The sequence below is a fragment of the Leptosomus discolor genome, chromosome 14, assembly GCF_034619465.1.
Source record: "Leptosomus discolor isolate bLepDis1 chromosome 14, bLepDis1.hap2, whole genome shotgun sequence".
NCBI lineage: Eukaryota > Metazoa > Chordata > Aves > Leptosomiformes > Leptosomidae > Leptosomus > Leptosomus discolor.
In genome coordinates, this window is record NC_141404.1 from 1,063,376 (window position 1) to 1,086,418 (window position 23,043).

A 23,043-nucleotide genomic window follows, 5' to 3' on the forward strand; every position below is an offset into this window, starting at 1 on the left:
TAAGCTGGTGCCCCCAGACAAGGCAGCGAGCGGTGCCACGCTGGCTTTGCAGTGCCTGGCGTTACGCTTTATCCAGTTACAGCACATGCCACACAGAAGGGAATTAAAATAAAGCTGGGAATCATCAAAACATTTCCCTTTTAATTGAAATTGACTCCGAGATTATACATTAGGGAGGCTAAATGAGAGACGTTCTACCCAAGCAAACTTCTCTAGCTGCTGCCTTGAAGACACCACCAGCGTGTCGGCTGGCGGCGCGGCCCCGGCGCGGGGCCCGGTGCAGCTGCGGGCAGAGCGCTCGCCAGGCGCCCACAGACCGTCGTCAGCAGCTTCAGTTCAGCAAAAAGCAGAGGTTTGAATGTTTAAAGCAGAAACTTCCCAGTGCTTTAAGTAACTGTAATTAACGCGATCAACGCGAGCGGCGTCAAAACCCAAGACGCGACAGACACCGAGGAGCCCACGGCTTCCCCCGTTTGGCATCCAGAGAGAGAGAAATCCGTCTGCAGACACTGAAAACATTAAATGGATTTCGGAAGAGACCACGACTGCTGTATTATTTCGTTCTGCGCCCTTGTGCGATGTGTTTTCAGCTAGAGAGGAGCAGACGGAGATCAGTGCACGCTCAGGTGTAGGAGCACCGTGTACAGACCGAGCCCGTCTGCAAGGACCACGGCTGCACTAGGAAATAAACGCAGATACAGGAGTGATGTTATCTTCATAAAATATTTCCTATCAGATTATATTTACAAATACTTCGAGCACACTGGTGGGGTTTGGGGGGGTCTGGACAAGAGAAAGAGATATGGGAAACAGAAAACGAGGTGAGACATTCGTAATGGGAAGGGGAGGGAAGAGACGTCCTGTCTGAAGGTACAGGCTAACACACATTCAATACCTGCCCCTCTCAGGGCAATGTGGGAATGGGAAAGTCTGAGCTGTTTCTCCTGTTTTTCCTGTATTTGATTCCCTGACGTTATCACAAAAGATTTGATTAATATTGTTGTTGAAAATTGTATTACCAAAAAAAAATTAAAAAAAAAAAAATAAATTAAAACCTAGCTCAGCAGTATTTTGTCCAGGTCCGTAAAAACAATTTAAAGTGCTGGCTTAGATTCCAATTGAAATGTAAATTGCAACAAAAATCCTAAGTTAGTCATTTGCAAAGCAAGACTTACAAGAAAATAAGGATCTTACACACTCACTCTATAGGCATAAGCATTTCAGGGGCTGACGCTGCCCAGGCAGATTAGAGCAGCGTTCACAAAGCTGCAGAGATTTCTGTTGTTACCTCCACAGAGGAATCCTGCAAACCCATGAATCGCTCCCACAATGCAACTACACGGCTGTAAATGGGGCTAAATAACTTAGAAATTAAACAGCGAACGGAAAAAGCCCTAAAATTTCCCAAACACAAAACCGTTTGGAGTTTTTAACTTCAGTCCGAAATCACCGACTTCTTCCAGGGCATTTTCCCAGCTCCAGAGACTGATCACAGGTACTTTCAGCAGAATGTTTTCTTTGTGAGCGTGGGCAGAGCTGCGGCCTGGCAGGGTGGGAGACGGCTGCCCGCGGCCTCTGCTCGAGCCGGCAAAGCCAACACCTTCCACTGGCAAAACCCATCACCTCGCGCGGCCACAGGTTGGTTTTCATTCAGGTAGGGACCATCCGCGCCAGGAGCGGAGGAGCTCGGGGCCGGGACGTGCACCCAGACATGCGGAGGGAGCAGAGGGACCCCCTGCCCCCTGTGGGTGGGGGGCTGCTCCCCCAGCCAGAAACGGCGGACCGTGCCTGGGCGGGTCACCTCTTAGACCACGGGCCATAATTAGGAGCCGAGCAGTGTGACGAGGCAGCCCCGTGGCTTTTGCACCCCAGCCTGACCCCCAGGGGACGTGGGACCCCAGAAACAAGCCAGGATGGGAGGGGGTCAGGGCTGCCACGTCCCCACCAGCCCTCCCTGTGGGGCTGGGACCAAAGCTTTGCCCCACAACCACCCTTCTCCATCCCTCCATAAGCAGCTCCACCGCTCGCTGCCAGCCCAGCCGGACCTCCCGGGGGCTCGCACCTCGGCACCCCACAGCCACCCCCGGCCACCCTCCCTGTGCAAGCCCTGGGTTACTCATCTTGGAGCTGGGGAGCAGGTGAACCTGCCCTCCAACTGGCCACGAGCTTTACAGGCAGGTTTCTTGACCGAGTTAATTCCTCACCAGCCCCGGGCAGGAGTCCAGCCCCACTCCCCTGCCCCCGCGGGACCCCCGCTGCCACCACACCGCAGAGCGGCTCCACCGGAGCGATGCTCCCGAACCCGGCACAGCCCAAACAGCTTCCAGCACCCCCCGCACCCCGCGCTGCTCTCCCTTTTTAATTAGGGAGCCTCCTTCCCCTGAAAGGTGCGCTCCCCCCCCCAGTTTCCCCAGCATCCCCCAGCCCAGTGGGATTCCGGAAAGCTCCGGGCCTTGATTAGCTCTTCCTTTTAATTAGTCTCATTCAGAGGTGTTGCCTCCTTCAACCTTGGGCTGCCTTTGCTTTCTCTTCCTGACCCGCGAACTGAATGCGGGGGGCAGCAGCTGCCTCCCCCTGCGACGGGCTGGTGCCCACGAGGAGGTGACCGTCCCTGCCAGGTCCCCTCCTCACCAGCCACCGACGCCGCAGCAGCCCCCGGGCTGCGATCGCTGCCCAGACCTGGCCCCGCTCCCCGGCCAACCTGCTCACGAGCCATCGTGCCCCATCGCCGCCCCACGTCCTGCTCCGGCCGGGCGCGCAGCCAGAAGGGCTCGACGGCCGCGAGACCCACGCAGGATCTGCGCCGAGCGGACGGCTAAGGCCACGACATGATTATTTTCTGTTAAAACAGAAATAGAATAGAACCCAGTTCCAGGGCGACGATGCAAAAAAGCAAATCCCAGTTGATCCCATTCCAATATAAAACCCAGCCTCTGAAAACGGAGCCCCTCGGCTTGCCAGGCAAGAACACAAGGAAGAGTTTGGCAGCCATGTCCTTACAAGCTGCGCTTTCTGCCTGGCGTTTAGCTTCAGTCACGAACTTAACAAGTTCGGTAACAAACACTCCTCTTGGATGGTATCAGGCTGCACACAGAAATGAATCTGTTTCCCTCCTGCCACGAAACCCAGTATTTGACCCAAGACCACGAGCGGGGTGAGCCGCACGCCTAACCCCTTCAGGCCGGGGATCTCCAGGCAGACAGGACGGGCACGTGCTGCTTTTGCTGTTTAAGAAAGCCTAAAAGTTACCAGCGAACACACACTAGTGCCTTTAACCACGGTCACCCCCCTGTGGGGCGACATGCCACAGGGACGCGAGGTCCAGCGACCCCCCGGCAGCCGGACGCCCCTCGCCCAGAGCAGACGCCGAGGTTCTGTGGGCTCAGACCCTCCCTGTAACCCCTTCTCCGTGCCAGGGTTCGCCTTTGCAGCTCGCCCGGAGCTGAGGGCCGGCAGCAGAGAACAGCGTCCCTCAGCTCTCCCAGCCGTTCGAACCGCAGGGCAAGTACCGCGGAGCCTCTCCGGGAGCTCTGCTCGCCAACGGCGGCGATTCGGGGGTTTGCACCTTGCTGTTTCTTTTTCAGGGATCCTGGCAGCCGCAGACACAAGTCACCTGTTTCGTTCTCTGGTCTGGGGCAGGTCAGACGCCCCACGCGCTGGTTTCCATCACCTGTAAGGAGGGAACCCTCACGCTTCCTACAGCGGCTCCCCTAACCCACCGTTCACTTCCTTGGCCGTTTCCCTTCAGACAATACGACGGACAAAACCGCCACCACCCTCTTCATAACCACACCCGGTGTCAAAAAGCCATTTTGAATTCATTTTGAATGAAAAAGCAGTCGGTAGAAGCCGTCGAGAATCCAGCTCACACCTCCCGGTGTCCCCCTGCCTTCTGCTCAGCGCTGCAGGGTCTGTGACCACCGGCCAAATCTAACCCGGCCCTTTCCCACCCTGACCAAACCCCAGCATTGACGCCCACCCCGAGCCTCCCCTCCTGCACCTCAGGCTTCACGCTTCCGAGCCCAGGATTCACCCCTGTCCCACCGAGCATCCCAGCCGCTCGGGCAGAGCTATAAAGCACTCAGCCACGTTTGGGATGGTATGACAAGTAGGTGAACAGGCTCCAGTTCCTCGTTTCCCCTCCGAAGGCAGGTACAGGGTTTGCTCCTCAGTCATGCGAGACGTAACGCCACCCCTCAGCTTAAAAAGGCGCTTTGGCCTTGACACTCCAGCAGTTTTATCTGAACGGTGCTCAGCGTGCTCTTTGCTGCAGCCCACGATCCCACTATTTTACTGAACTCGAGGTCCTAGAAAAGCATCCAAAATTTTACCTCCACGCAAGCTTACTAATGATTCTGAACCCTGACAGGGCCGCGTACTGATCTCAAGCAGGAATCCCGCTTCGCCAAGTCCTCGGCCTTCGGCATTTCTTCAGGCCGAAGGGCGCCCCAGGGCACGCCGCGAAGCCCATCTCCTGTCCCCACGGCCTCGTCACCACCAGCACGGACTGCACACGTGGTGTCCGGCGACGGGCAATCCCTGGACAAAAAATCCGAGCAGCTTCCCTGGAAAGCCTGCTTTCCTCGGGCAGAAACCCCCAAAACCCGCCAAGAGTGCCTCGACATGAAGAGGTACAAGCCACTGGAAGCGGAATTCAGTACTCGTGCTGGGTTGTTCTTGTTTTAACCACCGGAGTACGGGATGCTCAGTCTCTGCTCCGATATTTGAAACGTGACAGTCACCCCCACCGACAGCAGGACGAATTGCCATTTCACTACCTCGGTACCGCTGAGGACCCCAGAACAGCACCTAAACCCAACACCACACCACCAGAACAGCCTCCACAAGCAGGACACCCTGAAACGCTGCTTTAACGCAGTCCTTTCAAACACAACTCCCAGGCAAATCCCACAAAGCCGAACACTTTCACTACAGGATCCCACCGTTACCTTATGGCCCCAACGCACAGCGAGAAGCATTTCTGACCACGCCGCCTTTCCGACAGCCGAGCACCACCCACCACTGCCACCTTTTTTTTTTTTTTTTTTTTAAATTACAACTATCTTACAATTCCCAAGCTAATTCAAGTTCCATTCTCTAGATCCCTGTCCTCGCTCAAAGCAGAAGCCTGCCTTTCTAGGGGGCTTTCTTCTGCCAACCCCCCCTGCTGAAGCCCACGCTGCGCGGGAGGGCTCATTCCGTACCGCGTGGCACCACCGTATGCAAACACCACCACCAAAGCTGCTGCCTAGAGAAGCACAACCACCTCGGTGACCAGCACCGCCGAGAGAAAACACAGGCTGCGGGGCATCTGAAAGCGGGTGGGTAAGTGTTCGCTGGCCAACGACCACAGCGCTCCAGCGGACGGGGCCGATGTGACAGGTGACAGCTCCTACGCAGCGCGGCCTCGGAGCTACCAGCTGCTCGTAGGGGCCGTACCCGCCGTTCACCACAGAAAACCGACCGGCACAGGGCCCCACCGAGCCTGCCCGGCACAGCGCCCCGGCACGCCCCTTGGCAGCGCCCCTCCCCGTGGTGCCAGTTCAAAAGGCTTAAAGCCCCGCCAGTCCTCTCCGCACTCAGCCTGGGGATGCGCCGTCCAGCCCCGGTGGCTACCAGTGAGCTCCGCAGGGAGCGGCTCCCGCCACGGCTCCTCTCCGCTGGCGTTCAGCTGGCACCGGACACCTCATCACATCGGGTAGTTTACTGAAAACTTTTTATTGTAATCAAAAAGTGACATAACAGGGCTGTAATGTATTCTGCAAATCATTCTGCTGGTACTTTGTAACTGATACCAGCTTCTTCTGCCAGGCAATTAAAAAAAAAAAAATTCAAATGTGAAAATTTTCACAGTACAGTAAACTCCACCCAAACTAATTAACGGTGGTTAAAAATAAGATGCCCCAGCAAAACCTTTCATGTTACATGGTCACAACTCACAATTCTGTACAAAATGTTCACTTTTATAAAGCTCTGATGTAAAAATCAAATAATCAAGCAGCAATATTTTAAGTGCAGCACAGGGTCTTTCATGTCATTATTTACAACGCTTGAATTCGTTTACATTTTAACAAAATTTAATACAGATGACTTAGGAATTAAGTCATTTTTTTATTATCTGTCATTCTATGTAGTGACAGATTTCACTTTTTGGTCATCTTTCTCTTTATCTTTGCTCTTCTTCGATTTTTTCTTCTTGTGTTTGTGTTTTTGGCTCTTTTCCAATTCCGTTTCGTTTCCAACGTGTTTCTTATGCTTCTTGTGTTTCTTATGCTTCTTGTGCTTCTTCTTCTCTTTTTTCTTCTTCTTCTTCTTGCTGTCTTGACTCTCTCCTGAGCTGGCACTGCTGCTGTGGCTTCGGGTCTGACTCTCCGAAGGGCTCTGGCTGCGGCTGCGGCTGACGCTGGGGCTGCTCTGACTTTGACTCCTGCTCGCTTCGGGCTGCTCGGCTGCGGCCGGTGCCGCCGGCTCCTCTTTCACCTTCTCCACGGCCTTTTCTTTCACTTCTTTAGCATTTTTGCCCGCAGCTTCCTCGTCTTTCGCAGACACGTTGCTCTCGCTGTCACTCTCGTTGTAGTCTGGGACAAAGGCAGCCTCGTCGGTCTCTCGCGTCAGATCGGAGGAGAGCCGGGAGGAGCTGCTCGCCTGAGGCTTGGGCTTGGCCACGCTTTTATCGCTCTGCCCCGCCACGCTCTCCTTCTCGTTCTTCACTTCTGGCGATTCCTGTTTCAAAGGGGGTTTGTTACCGCCTGGCTCCTTCTCTTTATTGCTCTTCACTTCGGGGACGTGCTTCTCCTTCTCTTTGCCCGCGTTTTTATCGAGAGGTTTGTGCTCCTCCGGCGCACGCTTGGAGTCGTGAGCAGCTTTGTGGTCGGACTGCTTGCGCTCGCGCGGAGGGCTGTAGTTGCTCCTTTTGGCATCCCCCGCGCCCTTTTTGGACGGCTCTGCTCGTTCCTCTCTCGGCTTACTCTTCTGTACCGACGCGGGCTCTCTGGTTCGAGAGGGGGAGTCTTTTCTCCGCGCCAATTCGCTCTTTTCGTCTCTGCGCTTGGAGCTGGAGTGATCCCTGCTGCCGTCATGGTCAGATTTTTTGTCTCGGTTCGGAGTGAAGTCCTTAGCAGCAGCGGATCCACGGCCAGTATCGTGTTTCTCTGAAGACCTGCTGTCTTTGGAAGATTGAGAAACGTTTTTTGCATTTCCCTGCTCGGCTGCACGTTCCAAGTGCTCTTTTTCTGGCTGAACACTGCTCTTCCTCTTCTCAGAAGCGTCCTTGTCTGACAAAGAATGATCCCGGTCTTTGGTTTTTCCTTTTTCATTCGACGCGGAACTTTTTGAACTTTTTGCATCATGCTGGGAGCTTTCATAACTCGCCTCTTTTGTAGTTTTCTGTGTTTTCTCCAAAGGCTCCGTCTCTTTTTCACTGTGTTTTATGGGGTTTGGTGCCTTAGCACTCACATTTTTTATAACACTAGCAGGTTTCCCTACGTTTGTGGGCACCTGGGTAGATTTAATGTCTTCCTCTTCAGACTCAAAGTCATCTTTATCCCACTTTGACTGAGGGACCTGGATCATAATAATGACATCTTCGGCAGGGGCTGTTATATCATTATTATACTCCTCCATGGTCTTAATGACAGTTCGTTTCGTATCTGGCTTTTCTTCGGCCTTTCTAACGGGGCTTCCTCCCGTAGAACTCGTGCTAAGAGGGAAAAGCACACGTTAGCAACGGGTGACACACACGCGCCGCCATCTTTGTAACGTTCCCTAAACCGGCTTTTGTTTCAATCCTAAATCTTCAGCACTTTTTCAAAAGGTGTTCAATTAAGGGGACAAGAGAAAGGGCAAGTCCACTAGCTCAGATGATGAACAAACAATTAATTTAGTATCTTGCTACTATACACTTAATTAACAAAGACACAAGATTACCAGACTGGGGACTGTCTGATCTGGTAATTCCTTCATGTCCTATTTCTATCCATGGCAGATAAAGCAGATCTACGTTCTTGTTTCAACATGCAAGCAAGCAATTATGGAGAGGTATGCACAGCCCAAGCTCCATCCTCACGTCCCAGCGTTGTTCTCCAGAGAGCACAGATTCACTGTTCCCTTCACTGGTCACCGTTAAGAATTTTAAATTTTTTGGGAGGGGGAGGAAGGAGGAAAGAATAGGAAATAAGAAATGATGAGGTACCTGGTGTAATCCACAAGAGTTGAACTAGATCCATCAGCTGCTGTTACTTTTCTTCTCACTTTTCCCTTTGCTTTTTCTTGTTTAACTTTGCTGCTGCTCGGCTCAGGTTTCTCAACCGGTTCTTTTGTAGGTGGCACATTTTCTCCACTCACAATCTTTTTGCCGGTTTCTCGGTTAAGTTTAATCTTTTTTGCGGGGTTGTTAAGAAAAGCTGATTTATCCTTTTCTGGAGTTCGCTCTCCTTTTTCACCATCAGGCTCAGTCTTCCCCTTGGGGGATGTTTTCGATTCAGCAGTTTCTGGTTTAGAGGCCTTTGCAGAAGCGGCTTCATGTTCTTTATCCACCTTTTCATCTGCTTTTCTTTTTCTTTTTTCAGGTTTCGCATCAGAAGGTTTGCTTTTTTCAGCAGGCTTTTTTGACTTGTCCTCTTTGTTGGAGGGCTTCTCTGACTTGGTTTCTTTTGGATGGTCTTTCTTTGCCTTTTCCTCCTTGGCTGGTCTGGCTTCCGGGTGATCTTTTGTCGCTTTCGGGTGAACTTTCCGCGGGGTACCAAGAGCCTTCTCATCCTTTTGCGAGGAAGATGTTTTAACACTGTCTGTCTTTGGCAACTCTTCCTTCACTTTTTTCACAGGAGGTTCTGTTCGGGGAGATTTTTCACGGTCGGCGTCCACCTTCTCTTGGGAAGCCTTAGCTGGCTTTACCGTATTGTCCTTCTTGGGAGGAACAGCCACTTCGACCTTCCGCTTTGTCTTGTCAACTTTTGCTTTCGGCTTATCCTTCTCTTTTTTCTCCTTTTCAGAGACTGGTTTGAAAGCAATAGAATCTGCTTCCATAGGCTCATCTCTCACAGGGGTGGCATCATCTCTGCTTGGGAGCATGAACAGAGAGTCTGCTTTAACGTCTTCTGTCGTAACGGGCTCCCTCGGTTTTCTCGCACCTTCTAACAGCTCCGCACTGGGAAACCCTTCATTCTCATCCCCTTTCCTTCTCTTCCGGTGCTTTTTATGTTTATTTCCTTTGCCATCTCCCAGTGGATTTTCCACCTCCTTCTCTTTTGATTTTGTAGGATCTTTGATGCCATGGCTCTCCCTTCCAGAAGGTTTTTCAGGGTAATTTCCAGCTATATTACGATTTCGGTGGCTCTGTCCACCAGGATAATCCTCCCTGCGGCCTCGAGCATACGGCGAATTCTCCCGTCTGGTCCCAGGCGGGCCAAACCTATCTGGAGAAAAGTTCTCTCTGTTTACCGGAGGCCGAGGCTGAGCGCCAACAGCATAGCCCTTGTAAAACTTTTCATACCATTCCCTGTAGTTCCTTTCCCATTCTCTGTACCTCTCCTTTTCAAACGGGTCTCTAAAGTCAACAGATCGGCCATAGTAAGCTTTTATATCGTATGGTGGAACTTCTCTGTATCTGTTGAAATACTCCCTCTCTCCTTCCCCTTGAGGTATAGTCCGCTTAGTGGGAGACTGGCCTCTAAATACCGGAGACCTTGACCGTGAATGGTATCTCCTGTACGGGGGTGACCTTGACCTTGACCGGTGGTAACCATGTGACCTTGACCTAGAGCGATAGTTACGACTCTTCCCTTTGCCTCTCCTGGGGTACGGCGGCGATCGCGAGTAGGAACGAGAATGGGAACGACTGAAGGATCGAGAGTAGGAGCGAGAGCGGGAAGAACCTGATCTTGACTTGGAGTAGGTATATGAACTTCTAGAGTAAGATGAAGCACTATAGGGAGACTTGGACCTTAAAAAAGAAAAACAACACAAAAAAAAAAAGAAAGAACTTAATTCAAAACGGTCACTCTCCTCAATTTTTTTTCCTCCCAAATTTGGTTTGGGTTTTTTTTTTTTTCCTCTCCATATGCTTATGTCAAAGCTTCTTTCAGCTGCTGACATAATGCTACTGCAAATTGAAGAACTTGATAACAGGTAAAAGTTTCTGCTTACAAGACAGAACAGCCGCTGCTTTGTTAGTGTAAAAACATACAGGAAGGGTAAGTCTATTTCCACTCACTTCTATCACATCAACTACCGTAGCTATGGATTGATTTAAGGTGGTGTATACTGGCCTCTACTGGTACACAAAACACGCGCATTTTTCTCTAGTCAGCAACTACATGCAGTGCAAATCATTTTTGTTGCAGTAAGATGCAAAAAAAGCAAGTCTTAATGGCTACAGTGCAGTATCAAACATCAAGAAAGCACGATTTAGGCTGAAGACAGCAAAGCTCCACTATAAACTGCCAGCCTAGTCTGTCTAACTTCACTACGGATTTGGCAATTTGCACGGGATGCAAAGTCCTCGTACTGCGATCTTACGTGCAGCCCCGTTAGTCAGCTCTTCTAGCCACATGCCCTAGCAGAATTTTGCACGTACCTCTAGTTCTAACCGATGGTAGCGACTGCATTTCAAGAAAAATCCTATCTAAAAGCTTCTGAACTCAGCCTCTAGTAATACAACTCAACGCCGTTTCTCTGGGAAAGACACTGACAGCGTTACTAAGAGCTACTCAGACTCCTGCCCAGGTGATTTTTTGGGACATCAACTACCCTGAAGTCTTTTTCTTCACAAGTTTTTATTATTTTTTAAAGAACCATTCCACATCATTCTGTGTATGTTCATTAGCATCATTCCTCCTCTCAAAGTCCTTCACCAACTTAAGATTTCCTTAAAAACATGTCTGATCTTTTAATTCCTAAGAAAAATTTAACAATGTCAACAAATACTAGCAAAAGCCACCGGTTTGCAGTCCAGGTTAAAATCTCTCCGTGTACCCACGTGAGATACCCAGAAGAGGAAAGGAAGACCATGTCTCTCCCAGATCTCATCCGAAGCGCTCTGAGGTAACAGTTACAATCAGAATGGGGAGACGCAGAAAACCCAGCAACTGCACCTACCCTGGCCTCCTCACGGCTGGCAGGGGGGCGGGATGTCGCTGCAGAGGCTTTAGCAACAGCAACGCCCGCTCCTCAACAACTGCTGCCCAGTGGTGACTACCCGTCACCTGTAACCTCTGCCACGTGCGAGCTAGTAACCTGCACATGAAACTCCTGTCGCTGCTAATCCCTGGAATCATCCAATCCATCTAACGATAGAGGTGGAGTGGAACTCCTCCTGATTCTTCTAGACAATCTGCTTCTCCATTACGGACATGTAAAGCAGTTACCTGGAAAACGAACGCCTACGCTCCTTTTGAATCTTTTTATATTCCATCAATTCCTTAGCAAAATCATTTGTAAACTCATCAAGTTTGGACTTTTTCTTTTCCCTGTTAAAATAAGTTTGACCTTTATTACAATTATAGTTTGACCTTTATTACAAAAAGACATCAAGAAACAAAACATGGCCAATATGAGAAAATGTATACTGCATGCAATGCAAAAGGTGAACATCCTATTTAAGCAAAAACAGTTCAGAATTCCTACAAGTTTTAGGGAAAGTTTTAGAATTACATTTCTCCCGGTTTCGTTTTGCATGTTTACCATCTGCAACGAAAAAGTATATCGGAAGAAACACTACGTCACTTTTGCTTATGTCAGATGCACTTTACTGTAATCGCAGTCCAACACGCGATCGAAATACAAAACCGAAAAACAGCGCCACTGCATCGAGCCAAATACTTACTCCTCTTTAAGTCTCCGTTGTTCTCTGTAAAACTCCTCCCTAGATAAAGGAGGTGCTTGTGTCGTTGGGATGGTATTTGAATGAGCCGTTGGTACTGCTGTTGGCACCCAAGCCGATGACATGTTTGCAGGAGCTGGGGGATATCCTGGAGGGGGGACAGTGTACCCAGCAGATGGAGGCTGACCAGGTGGAAACTGAGGAGGAAACTGTGGTGGTGGTACCCCCGGAGGAAGAGGAAGTGCATGGGGTGGTGGAGGATACAGGGGAGGTGGAGGCACAGGCACAAAGACCGGTGTCGATGCTGGTAGTGTTGGGGCCTGAGTCCTTTGGGCACGTTCACTGTGCGGGCGTCCTCGATTTGAACTTCTAAAGAAACCCAAAAATACGCGTCACCGTTTGTTACGCTCTGCCCTGACTGCAAAGAGGAAAGCGAAGGCAGCGGGAGCATGGTGGCGAGCACTTTTGTTCCCAACTCAAGCATTTCTCTCCCTGCTTTCTGTTCATCTGAGGCTACACCGACTCCTTGATCCTCACACTCGCCTTCCACATGCCCACCCCCAACCGTTCCGTCCCCTCAGCCTTCTCTCCTCGGACTCAGCTTTGCGCCTGCGGACGGGGGCTGCCCGCGCTCGAGAGATCTCCCACGTGCCCAGCGCCCACCGCTCCTCTGCCGCTCCTGGGTACGCTTCGTACGTCCCACTTCTGATCTTCAACGCACTGCACGGACAGTAACTAATCTTCTCTCAAACTTCTTCGAACTCTCCCACATACATGGGCTTGTTGCCTCATGGCGACGTACTTGGCCTGTTCTTGTCCCTGAATTGTTATCTCTTGCTTACGGAATTTGAGATTTTAGATAATCTGTGGGATGGATCCTCGTTTTTGTTTTATCTTAAAGGTTTTATAAACACAACGCACCCTTACAATCTATTTGTAACAAGTATGTACCAAAAGGAAGGACTAACTTGATACTGCAATAATTCCCACTGAGAGAAAGCAGCTTGGCTGTTTGAGGTGACTGAACTGAAGAAATTAAAAACTATCATAAAATAACAGCATTGACTTCTCCAATAATCTGCTCCATCAGGATCAACTAAGTTTTTAAGGAAAGAATGCTGGAGGCTAATTTCTATTGGGAAATCAATTTCTTCAGCCCTATTCAGCCAGTAATCAGAAGGGTGGCTTTCCATCTGATCTTTTAATTATGTTTCATTTTTGTATGTAATTATGGTGCCCTCAAGAAGTGTTCATTTTTCAGAGTCCTCTTTTCAATTATGTACCGGAGTTTTATTTATATATATTTATTATATATAATCTTACTGTAAACACAGATCCCTTTGTTAAAGCTAATTTGAATTAAGCCAGCTAAAAATTAATTACCACTTGTATTCTCCACAACTATCTGTGCATACTTACTTCATTACAAATCAGCTGTTGTGCGAGTTATGCGTAACAGCCTAATTAACAGGTTACAAGCAGTAATCTACTGAATTTCTGTAGAATACTTACAGCTCCCAGCCTGGTCTGCCACCTGCGGAGCGAATGGTACCGGCTCTCATTGGGTGACCTTTTGGAGTGGGGAAAGGAAAAACCAAAAACAATTTGGTTTATCTGAAGGTAACTTTTTAGAAGAAATTCTAAAGTTACAGTCACTTACCAGTTGTGGGTATTGATTGTCCTTGAGGGCCCAGAAGACTTGGTAATGCTGGCTGTCTCAGGACAGGAACCTGATAGCCCTTGCGGATAAACGCAAACTGTTAGAAAATAAGCTTTGCTGCATTACAAGAAGCACCGCATTAGGTCGATACCTTGAATTAAAACTTACTTTCTCTTCCAATAAACTGCTGATTGACAGAGGGGAAGATTTAGAAAGTTCAGCGGCAGTCACCAGAGCAGCAGGAGGTATAACAGCATCGGCGTCACTACAAAAGAATCGAATTTCTATTATTCAGTGGTTTGAAATGCTATTTTGAAATACAGAGTCCAAGGTGAGAAAAGGCTCATTACTGTAAACGGGAAATTTTTTTCTTAAAAAAAAAAAAAAAAAAAAAGGATCTTCACCAGAATTACAAATGTGAAGTTGGCCGATTCCAAAGGAAGCATGACGAGAAGTCTACTGGGACTACTGGCGTTTAAAGAGAAAGTCATGGGAAAAATGTCTATGGGCTAATTCAGAGGCTGCCCGAGAGGCGCTTTTGAACTGTGATCCTTTGTACCCAACGGCCCAGCTGAGCCCGACAGCCTGCGGACGGAGCGGCTGCTTCCACTCCAGGCACAAAGCTGAAGGGTATAAGCCCTATACGGGGTTTTAATGCGCTTTCATATAACTTCACTGGCTTGCAAACTCAAGACTTTCATGTTTGTAAAGACTTCAGCTGTACAGTGTTTCAGTGTTCGTAACGCATCCCTGACCACACGTGTATTACTGAGGATGACGTTGACCTATCGTAATATCAATGACGGAGATACTGGAGAAAAACCTAATGTGAAAACACCCCATCAATTTTACCTATAATCATGCTTTTACACTTTTCACGAGAATATTATTTCCTCAGTACTGAAGAGAAATTCATGCACCCAAGAGGGTTTGACAACTGCATCATTCCTTCAGGAATTGCTAGCCGCTTAAAGGGATCCTGGGGAAAAAAGTTCCTCTTTCAGGGTGAACCTGTCCTGAATGACTGCTACTTCTGAGAAAACTCCTGCACGAGGCACACTTCCAACTTATCAAAGTGTCCTCATTCAAAGTAAAAACAAAACCCAGAACTTCCACAGTTACCTCAAACTGTCACTAATGATATATAAATCGCGAGCTGAGGAGCTCAAGAAGAAGAATCTCACTTAAGCATTTTGGGGTTTTCAACATTCATGTGGCTCTACAGATTTACTCACCGAAAAGGTCCATCTGGCTTTTCACCACGGAGAGACAAGGACACTGCTGGAGGGAGCTCAGAGACGATGACAGAAGATGGATTTACTGGCAGCCCAGCTGCCTGACCAGGGGCCAAGGATGACAAAGCAGCAGCAGAACGAGAAGCCAGAGAAGCCAATGGAATCATTAGTGGATCCTGCTGTCTGGAAATCGCTGGCCGGAGCAGGGGCTGCAGGTTGCGTGTTATTGTTTGTCTCATGAGGGGTGGTGGCGGTGGAGGTGGCGGTGGCGGCTGCTGCTGCTGTTGCTGCTGAATCTGCTTACGGAGCCTTTTTGTGTAGCCAGTTTCATTTTTGAAGTTGTTCACAGCCTTCAGGCAGAAAAACATTCGCAAAAACGTAACATGAAACTTCAGCAGATAAATGAGCAAAAGCCTCCACAGAATAGAACTACTTGTGTATTCCTGTCAATGCCATTAATCCTAAAATAAATCAGCATCCAGCTAAATGAACACACCACATTTAACATACTAATGACCGGTAACTCAGGGTATCTGCATATAAAGTACTTCAGTGTTAACACCGAGTCTGAAAGCCAGGTGATTGTACTGAACACAAGTGTGACCTGAATTTGCCAGACTGCCTCTGAAGATTTGTAAGCTTCTGAAACAACAGGTAATGTATTTGAAAAGTAAATTTGGCCTTATTCAATTCAGCCTTACTTAAGGAGATGTAAATTAATATTTTCTTCCTTTAGCTTTTTACAAATAGACTTTTGTCACAAACAGTTCAGATAAAAGTAGTTGTGTTACCTGGCGCAGGAACTTGTTGGCAATTAAAGCGTCAGGCGAAACATCCGTCTGATGACAGGTCGGACATGTATGTTCCTCAGATTCCAGTAACGCTGTTCTAATACCTGTGATTAATTAGAATCATCAAGATAGTTTTTAGGTAAACTAAGGAAATTTTTTGGGCTCTAATCAATTATAAAAAACACATATATGTTTCAAAAACCAATCATACATGATTGATAGGTGAATATGGTCTTGAATTGCAAGCATGAAGCTAAGCTATAAACGTTCAATAGGGTAAAAAATTGCTAGCAGACAGCAAATAACTATATAGTTTTGATATTTCACTACTGTAACATCTGAAGATGCAGAGTAGGCTGGGTCCTGATGCTTCAACTGGTCTTTCTTCCACTGTCTAGTACAGTGAGAAGTCACCAACCTTAAAGTTAATGAGTAAAACACATTCCAAAAAACCATCAGCAGGTTTGAGTTCTGAAGGTTTTAACCAGCTCTCCCGTGGAGAACAACGTGGAGGAAATGCCCAGCTATGTGTTTGTTGCAGAGGGCAGTGAGTCACCAGAGCTGGCTGTGGCATTTTGTGTGAGAAAGGGCTGTGGGCCAACGAAACGCTCTCAATATTCGATGCTGTAACACCTGCACGACGACTCTTCTCATACTCGTCCTTCCACGTGTAAAGAGGATTTCACTAGACACGTAAGAAGGGAAAAAAGCTTTCTGCCCTTTTCGTTGTTTCTTTTCTTTTTTCCTTTCTACAAGAGCCGTCCTTTCCTATTCAGGGTACACTGAAGTATTAAACAGAACTGGTAACCAAGTAATTCCGTTATCTCCTACTTCTGCTTTCAGAAAATCAGACGGGATGTTTGAATTGACAAACACGGGAGCCACACTTACATTCGTCACAATAACTGTTGCCACAGCAGGGAATAACAACTGCATCAGTCATTATATCTTTACAAATGAGACATAACAACTCATCTGGAATAGGATCATCTTCTTCTGAGGAGGAGGACGGCTCCTCTGGTAAAAAGGGAGGCTTTTCCTTCTTTCCTATAGCATAAGCTTCCCTGGAAGGAGGGTGGGGAAAGAAAGAGAAGTTAAAGATGAGTAAATGGAAACTTTTCCCAGCTTTGGATTTTATCAGAGGAAGATAATAGATGGAATTCTTCTCACTCCACATCAGCCTTCTAAAACACAGGCACTTAGTTTGAACTACTTTTCTAAAGCCACACAGTAGAAGAGGGAGGGAGGAACAACCTTCCTTCTGCAGAACTCTCCCATTCACTAGATCAACTAAGAAATTAGCTCAGACTAGAGAAATATTTTTTTGACAGCTAGAAATCAGATGAAATTAATCCAATCTCTCCTTTGCCGGAGGGTAAATGTAATTGCAGGCTCAGGACAAAGCTAGTCTCTGAGTAATTACATTTTATAAGTGAAAGCAGCCCATGTTACAGCTTCTACAAAAGATCCAAGACAGAAAACCAGAAGTGCTGCCGAGCACGTTTTAAACCAGCCGCTGCTGTCCGCACGCAGCAGTATTTTCTTAGTTTATAGCCACAGGAAAACTTCAGCCTGTTTCACACATGAGATTTGATAAAACTCGGGGGCGGGGGGGAATATCTCAGCCCAACAGCCATTCGCCAAGACTCAAGCCTTTGAAACAAAATGGAAGCAAACCAAGCTTTCAAAGAGAACGATTCCAACTGTAAATACTACTGAAACGTTGTGCAGAAATAGATTCTTAGGATCCACAAGTTCAACCAACCTCCAGAGGCACGAACAGTAGGACCACCCCGGTTTAGTACCAGAAAGCGCCACAGATTCTAAGGCTGAGACACACCGACAACGCCTCCTCCCCTGCACTGACAGACGCTGGCCAACCTGGCTGCACGGCCGCTCAGGCATTTACACGTGTTTTCCCTCGCTCCCTTTCCGGTCACTCCGCCTAACTCCGTACTTACGCATCAATAGTGGGTATGGCGTACTTCCCGGTGTTAGTCAGCATAGCGCCCTTTGTATTGGGATCTTTCACCTCCATCATGAAACTCCTTGGAATTCCTGTGCTCTTTTTAATTCTGGGAACAGACTCAAAATTTTTGTCCTGTTCAGAAAAGAAATGCAGACACGCCTCATCTTAAGACCCACACTTAAAATGACAGTTCAGTGACTCCTTTAAGCAGCAAAAGCCTTTAACCCTTCCCTTTTACCCAGCACAAGGGTTGCTCCACTAAATACCTATTTCCCTAAAAGACTCTAGCCAGGATGCTCCAAGGGCTTGAGCTGTGTTTTGCAGTCAGTCACCATTCTTTGGCTTAACTTCGGGTTCCCTAAGGGCGAGATACCCCTTTAGCTCACCGTCCACTCCGGGAAGAGACACAAACCTGCTCCTCCTCGGAAGCACAGTTCGGAGGGAGAGCTTAATTCATGAATCAGTGAATCAGTCACCAGAGAAACTGATATTCACCACCTACGTAGGGAGACTGAACGCATACCTCGCACACACGCGTTCAGGGACTAACATCAGATGGCATGAACCCTCACCAGACTCGTGTAATTAAAACATGCAAATACTCAATAGATGAGCTCAACAGAAACATCTTCTTTTTACATGAAATACTAAAAACTGAATGCTGTTAGAAAGAATTAAAACCAGAAAAATTCCCAGTAATATTGAAATAAATAAAATATGCACAGAAGTTCACCGAGAAAGATCTACGGACATAATTAATGTCTGTGACCTAGAAAAAAGAAAATGTCACATTTGTAATTTCACCTTTCCCTTGCATTTTGAAGGGCTTCGCAACATTGCCAGATAACCTCTGTATTTCAGCCCAAGAAAAACAATTCTTAACATGAATATTCATATAGTTGTCACGTAACTGCCCAGGTAAAAAAAAAGAAAAACTAAGTAACACAATCTTACCCCATTTGTTGGGCAGTTCTTTATATAGTGCCCAGGTTTTCCGCAACGAAAGCACGTATACGATGGTGGAGGTGGACCCAAGGGTTTCTTCATGTAACTAAAAGTTTTTTGGGAAAGAAAAACAAAACAAAACAAAAAGAAACAGGTATGCACGTGTCTGTCTTGTTCAAACACACATCTCTACAACGTTTTCATAATCGTCAAAGAACAGATTTGACATTAGCAACACTTACTTGATTGGATCATATTCATGGCCAGACTGTGTCATCATAGCTTTTATTTTATCTTCTTCGGAAGCATTGGCTTCAGCCAGATTGGCAGTCTGTTTAACAGGTAATTATTTGACACACACATTAGAAACACATTTAAGCCCACACAGCCAAAGACAACACCACTCATCCAATCCTGTAAAGAGCAGCACAGCGCTAGCTGAGGTTGCATGAAAACAGCTGCTTATACAAAATACATTTGTCCTGAAGATGTTCTGGGGAGTCCTTACGCCATTACATGATGTTTATGTGCCTGTTCGCCTCCTTGCAAAGAGCACTCTTGGGCACTCAAAACCTTAGGCTCTGTTTGTACCTTACAGGAAGACTTGTGTAACCAATCCAATTTTCTTCAAAGTGGACTGAAGCTACGTGTAGAAAAAAATGCAGTCTTTTTAAACTGATTTTTAAGCTCCAGACTATTTGAAGTAGAAGATAGTCACTGAACATTTAATTGAGAAGTATGCATGCAAGTATCATTATTTACATTTTGCAGCATTAAAAGGACACACAACATAAGAGTCGGGGCAGCTGGTTTTGCTTGCTGAAATTCAGCTTCAGACACAGAAGCCTGAAAAGGAATCAAGCTTTCCGTAATCCCTCAGCAAGACAAGAGAGTCTTTTCAGTAGAAATTTGACCACCATGTGCTGCATGTTCCCCCTAACTTCCTCAGATTAAGTGATTCAACTACAATAAGCAGAACCTGCAGGTTTTTTCCAGTTGACTGTGTCCTTTTAACATACAAATTGTAATATAAACCTTCTGCAGAACTAAATCTTCAAATTATTGAAGCCAGCTGATTTTTTTTAAGAAATATTTGTTAAAATATTTGTATTACACACTAGTCCAGATACAAGCAGGGTCTAAGGGAGTGACTGTAAATCACTTGGGCCTTCAAGCACCTATCATTCAGATCAACCACTCACGTTTCTGGTTTGATATGCATTCATTCACAAAAGCAACCAACTAGTTTCAACATTTTATTAAATGGTTGTTTCATATACACAGTTTTTTCTCAACAGTAACATAATCCAGATCGACATCTATGAAATCATTTCCATTAACAATTACAGAAAACTTTACAGATACTTGACTAATTTGTTTGAACCCAAACGGTTTACAAAACACATCCAAAACCCACAAAACATTAGTAGGAATAGACCAAAATTCAAATATGGCATTTCATACATAGTAATAATAAACCAGAAAACTGTTCACACATTGCCTCCACGCTAAGCCAGTCTGCACTAAAGAGGGTAAAGTAACAGTTTTGAGCTGCTTTATGTTATGTTCCTGCATTTTTCCGAAATACTTAAATTTTCTCGGAAGTGTACACCACTTGGACAGTTTTTTGCATTTTGAAGTAAAACTTCACATGAGGTTACAGAACCAAGGACACGGTTAGGGACAGCACTAATGGAGACAACTTCTTTTGGTGCCACCTTCCAAACTTTTTTTTTTTGCCAAATGTACACAATTTAATTTCTGCAGTGAGAGTGGGAAGAAGTTACCAGTGGGAAGAGATTTCTCTTTCTCAGAAACGAACTCCAGCCTGTATTTTCAGAAGCAAGAACTAGCTACTCTGCGTTAGGCCCTGCCTGCTCTAATCTTCGTAGCTTTAAAAGACTAGTAATTTAATCGGCTAGCACTAGCCTTTTCTCCAAGTGCACTCACTAGTGCTTTCCCAGACAAAGTTACACATTGTTGAGCAAAAAATGCAAGCAGTTCCATAGCAAAACAGGGCATTACAACAGTTTCAGAAGGTCACAGCTGCTAATATGCCACACACACACATTGGTATATTCCTATAAACAATTAGGTACATTTACACAATTTACACAGTCTGCGTTCAAACAAATTAGATCGTGTTGTCCACTGTATAGACACTACAGCTTATGAAATTGTGCAGCATTCAGAGAATAGGTCTGTAACTGTAACGACTAGGCATTCAAAGAGAGCCATGCAATTGTCCATGTTACAGAAACGCTTCTATTTTGGCTGTGGCAAACCCCCCTGAAATGTCCATAACTTACAGCCAATTAAATTCTTCTGTAAAAATTGTGTTAGTTTCCAACGCAAAATTAACGAAACGTATGAAAAACGGTAAACAGCTGCTGAAGTGCTTCTTCTTTGTGTCTTGAAGATGAGTAATACTGCAACATTATGTTGAGGCTGATAAGGTACTCCCCTTCTATCTTCCCAAACTGGGAACTACTCTTTACAGGATAGTATCGAAATATACACACATTTTAAAGTTAAAATAAATACTTTAAAGTATAAAAAATTAAATTAAAAGTTTTGTTCAAATTACAACAGTTATCCAGCTATAGATCACAGTATAAATTTAAAAATAGGAAGCAAACACTTTTTTTTAAAGTATTTGACAAGAATATATATATACCTTAGTAAGCTGGGCCAGAGAAATAGATGCAGAAGAGTCATCAATCTGTTCACAAAAAATTAAACACATATTCAAGTTCTACAATCAAAACATTGCAACAGTTAACCTCTACTGTAGTCTGAAACCCTGCTCTATATCCTGCGAGTGCCACCGCCAGGCATTTCCAACCCAGGGCAATTTGATGTAATTATTCAAAGCAAAGTCCAAATCTATGCCGGCTTACGAGTGCCCGCGTGGTTAATGAGAAGAAACTAAAACAACCAAACCCGCCGAGATTAACTCACTGCTCCAGGGTGCCTCAGAGAGGGACCCCGGTAAATGCTCACGACTGCTTAAAAGTCGAAGGGGTAAGGAAGCTGCCAAGTTTCAACTAAAAAGGATTTTAGAAACATTTATTTGAGAAGGAAGCATCACTACAGGGAACTTATTTTCAGTGGTTTGTAAATGAATCAGCTGACGTCTCATTTGTAAATGCACAGTTTATGCTTTTACGAACACAGCAGCTGCCTGTCAGAATGAAGCACAGGCTTACCCGCCCTGAAACATGAACTCTGCCCCTCCTGTCAGTACGTTTAAAAATGCCAAACTCGCTATACCCTGCAAAACCTAAGTGAGAACATCAGTCCCACCACTTTGTCTAGAGAAAAAACCTGCTTTAAATAAAGGTGTTTATCATGATGGAGTAGCCTATAAAGACTGAGAAAAGAGATTTCTTGTATTTTCTTAGACCACAGGCTACAGTATCCAAATTGGTTTGGGAATGTGAGAATTTAACCTTTTCCTTGCTGTCAGACCAAACCCAATTTTTAATAGTAGCCCAGTACTAAATGAATAAAAGCAAGAAAGTGCCATTAATACTCTTGATGATGAAAACATGGATTCAGACCACAACCCTGTATCTTTTTTTCTCCATTGCAACCACGCTCTTCCCTCCCAGCTGCCCACTGGAGGAGCTTGCAGCAATGAAGTCCCCAGGCCCCTAGCTCGTGACGGACAGCAGCGTTACTGAGAAGTAACACTGAAGCGCAGGTTTTCCCAAGAAGAAGGGTGACTTCTCTAGCTCCTTTTCCAGTATATGGAACTATATTATGCTACAAGCAGCCGTGAAGCTTACACTACCAAAACATTGGCAGAAAGACACTCGAACCACTGCTTACTATGTCTTGGGTTGCTCAAAAAATTAGAATAAAATGTCACAATGTAAACTGAACAGCTCTCTTCAAGAGGTCACTAAACTGATCAGAGGAGAGATTAAAACCCTTCCTTGGAAAAAGCTCTTGCCCTTTATTACCTAAGGGAGTGCGAGAATTCAAGGGAGCAGTTTTAGCAGACTCGGGGGTGGGGGGGTGGGGTGAATAACTACACATGAAAGACGATTCCTCACTCCGGTCAATCATTCCTTCTCTGTATGTTTAGGAAAGCAACACACAACATTACTGTATTACTAAGAAGTTCCTAAAAATGTGCATTTGGAGAGGAACACCCAGATCTGAAGAGAGACCTTCTCTCCATTGCAAGTTATGGAACAGCAGGCTGGAAGGGACCTCAAGGATCATCTAGTCTTAACAGAAGATTCATTTCACCAAAAGATTCATTTTCCTTCTTTTCAGAACATTTTGTAACTAGTTCTGTTAAAAAGCAAGTCTGATCAAGTATTTTGAAGCTTCATGCTCCATATGCCACTTTTTTCATGTGCGGAAAAACAGCCCTATGCTCCCTCACGGCAGGCACAACCACCATCATTCTGTGGGTTCTGAGAAGCAAACAAGAAATTAGGAAAGCTCTCTACTGGAGGCTGGCGTTAAATAGGCTAGTATTGACGAGTAACTGAAACATAACAGTTAACCTATTAATTAGCTCTTGTATTTTTTTTTTTTTTTAGGAAGCAGTTATTACATGGCCTGCAGGCAAGTCTAATTTTTTCAAGGAGGTGATGGCACTCCTTTCT

General features: G+C 46.3%; 1 protein-coding gene across 3 annotated transcripts in view; it reads right to left on the reverse strand.

The window, feature by feature from the left end:
- Positions 1–5,699: 5,699 nt before the first annotated feature.
- The window catches only part of RBBP6 (RB binding protein 6, ubiquitin ligase), a 30,792-nt gene continuing 13,448 nt past the window's right edge, over positions 5,700–23,043 (reverse strand). The window contains exons 5-18 of one of the 3 annotated variants that reach the window (XM_086473235.1): positions 21,096–21,140; positions 18,661–18,749; positions 18,428–18,524; positions 17,466–17,605; positions 16,396–16,568; positions 15,505–15,608; positions 14,714–15,063; positions 13,647–13,743; positions 13,479–13,557; positions 13,331–13,388; positions 11,822–12,184; positions 11,364–11,465; positions 8,192–9,940; positions 5,700–7,699 (exon numbers count right to left, since the gene is read on the reverse strand). In XM_086473235.1, coding sequence (XP_086329361.1) covers positions 6,127–7,699; positions 8,192–9,940; positions 11,364–11,465; positions 11,822–12,184; positions 13,331–13,388; positions 13,479–13,557; positions 13,647–13,743; positions 14,714–15,063; positions 15,505–15,608; positions 16,396–16,568; positions 17,466–17,605; positions 18,428–18,524; positions 18,661–18,749; positions 21,096–21,140 — 5,019 coding nt within the window. In that variant the 3' untranslated portion in view covers positions 5,700–6,126. Of the gene's footprint in view, positions 7,700–8,191; positions 9,941–11,363; positions 11,466–11,821; positions 12,188–13,330; positions 13,389–13,478; positions 13,576–13,646; positions 13,744–14,713; positions 15,064–15,504; positions 15,609–16,395; positions 16,569–17,465; positions 17,606–18,427; positions 18,525–18,660; positions 18,750–21,095; positions 21,141–23,043 lie in introns of those variants that run through there. The other 2 variants (XM_086473234.1, XM_086473236.1) reach the window with 2 other exon arrangements.